Below are 932 nucleotides of genomic sequence, written 5' to 3' on the forward strand. Positions count from 1 at the left end.
CACTCCCCGACACAACACTCGAAAAGGAAGAAGTCTCTACGATTTCGAGATAAAGCGGGAAAATCAACCACCGATATCCGGAAAAAATGTCAGGAAGAGGGAAGGGAGGGAAGGGTCTTGGGAAGGGAGGGGCGAAGCGCCACCGGAAGGTGCTGAGGGACAACATCCAGGGCATTACCAAGCCGGCCATTCGCCGCCTCGCTCGCAGGGGAGGCGTGAAGCGTATCAGCGGGCTCATCTACGAGGAGACGAGGGGCGTTCTCAAGATCTTCCTCGAGAACGTCATCCGCGATGCCGTCACCTACACTGAGCACGCCCGCCGGAAGACGGTGACCGCCATGGATGTCGTCTATGCCCTCAAGCGCCAGGGCAGGACCCTCTACGGCTTCGGCGGTTGAGATTGGGGGTCCATTCCTCTCCTTTCTCGCTTTCATGTTTCTCTTGTTTGGTGTGTGTATGGTCTCGAAATGTACCCAGATGTGATTTGATATAAATGTGCTCCAATGTTTCACCTGCAAAATCACTTGGGTGTGCTGTGAATTGTGAATTGATTCTTCTGCTGCCTTTCGTGTTTGGTTGTCTTTTGTTGATGTTAAAGGGGCGTAAAGAGAGATGGAAATGGGAATAGCATAATGGGCTGATGGGTGGTGGCGACGAAAATGTAGTTTTTTGATTGATAGTGATGTGATTCAGAAGGATGCTGTTGGTTGTCCCCTTCCTGTTTATGAGGTTTGAATGTGCGATTCTTAAGAATGCTCACTTCTCGTGGGAAGAAGTATCGTACGAAAAGGTTTTTTTTTTCAAGGGTATGTTTGTGTCACGAAAGAGGGTACCACGGCACCTTCTTCCACTCTTTCCTTTCCACGGAAATACAATCGTTTCACCCGCGTCCCCCGGAACACTTTACGCTTAAAAGGGGGGTTCCGTTTATT

General features: G+C 50.1%; 1 protein-coding gene across 1 annotated transcript; it reads left to right on the plus strand.

The window, feature by feature from the left end:
• Positions 1 to 567, plus strand: LOC149839770 (histone H4). The gene has a single exon (XM_090004221.1). The coding sequence runs from the start codon at positions 87 to 89 to the stop codon at positions 396 to 398; it is 312 nt and encodes a 103-aa protein (XP_089860347.1). The 5' UTR covers positions 1 to 86; the 3' UTR covers positions 399 to 567.
• The last annotated feature ends 365 nt before the right edge of the window (positions 568 to 932 follow it).

Source organism: Nuphar pumila, chromosome 4, assembly GCF_984573655.1.
Source record: "Nuphar pumila chromosome 4, dmNupPumi1.hap1.1, whole genome shotgun sequence".
In the NCBI taxonomy this organism is placed as follows: Eukaryota; Viridiplantae; Streptophyta; class Magnoliopsida; order Nymphaeales; family Nymphaeaceae; genus Nuphar; species Nuphar pumila.

Excerpts from the sequence above, each read along its gene's own strand:
- LOC149839770 (XM_090004221.1), top strand. The coding sequence starts at position 87 with ATGTCAGGAAGAGGGAAGGGAGGGAAGGGTCTTGGGAAGGGAGGGGCG.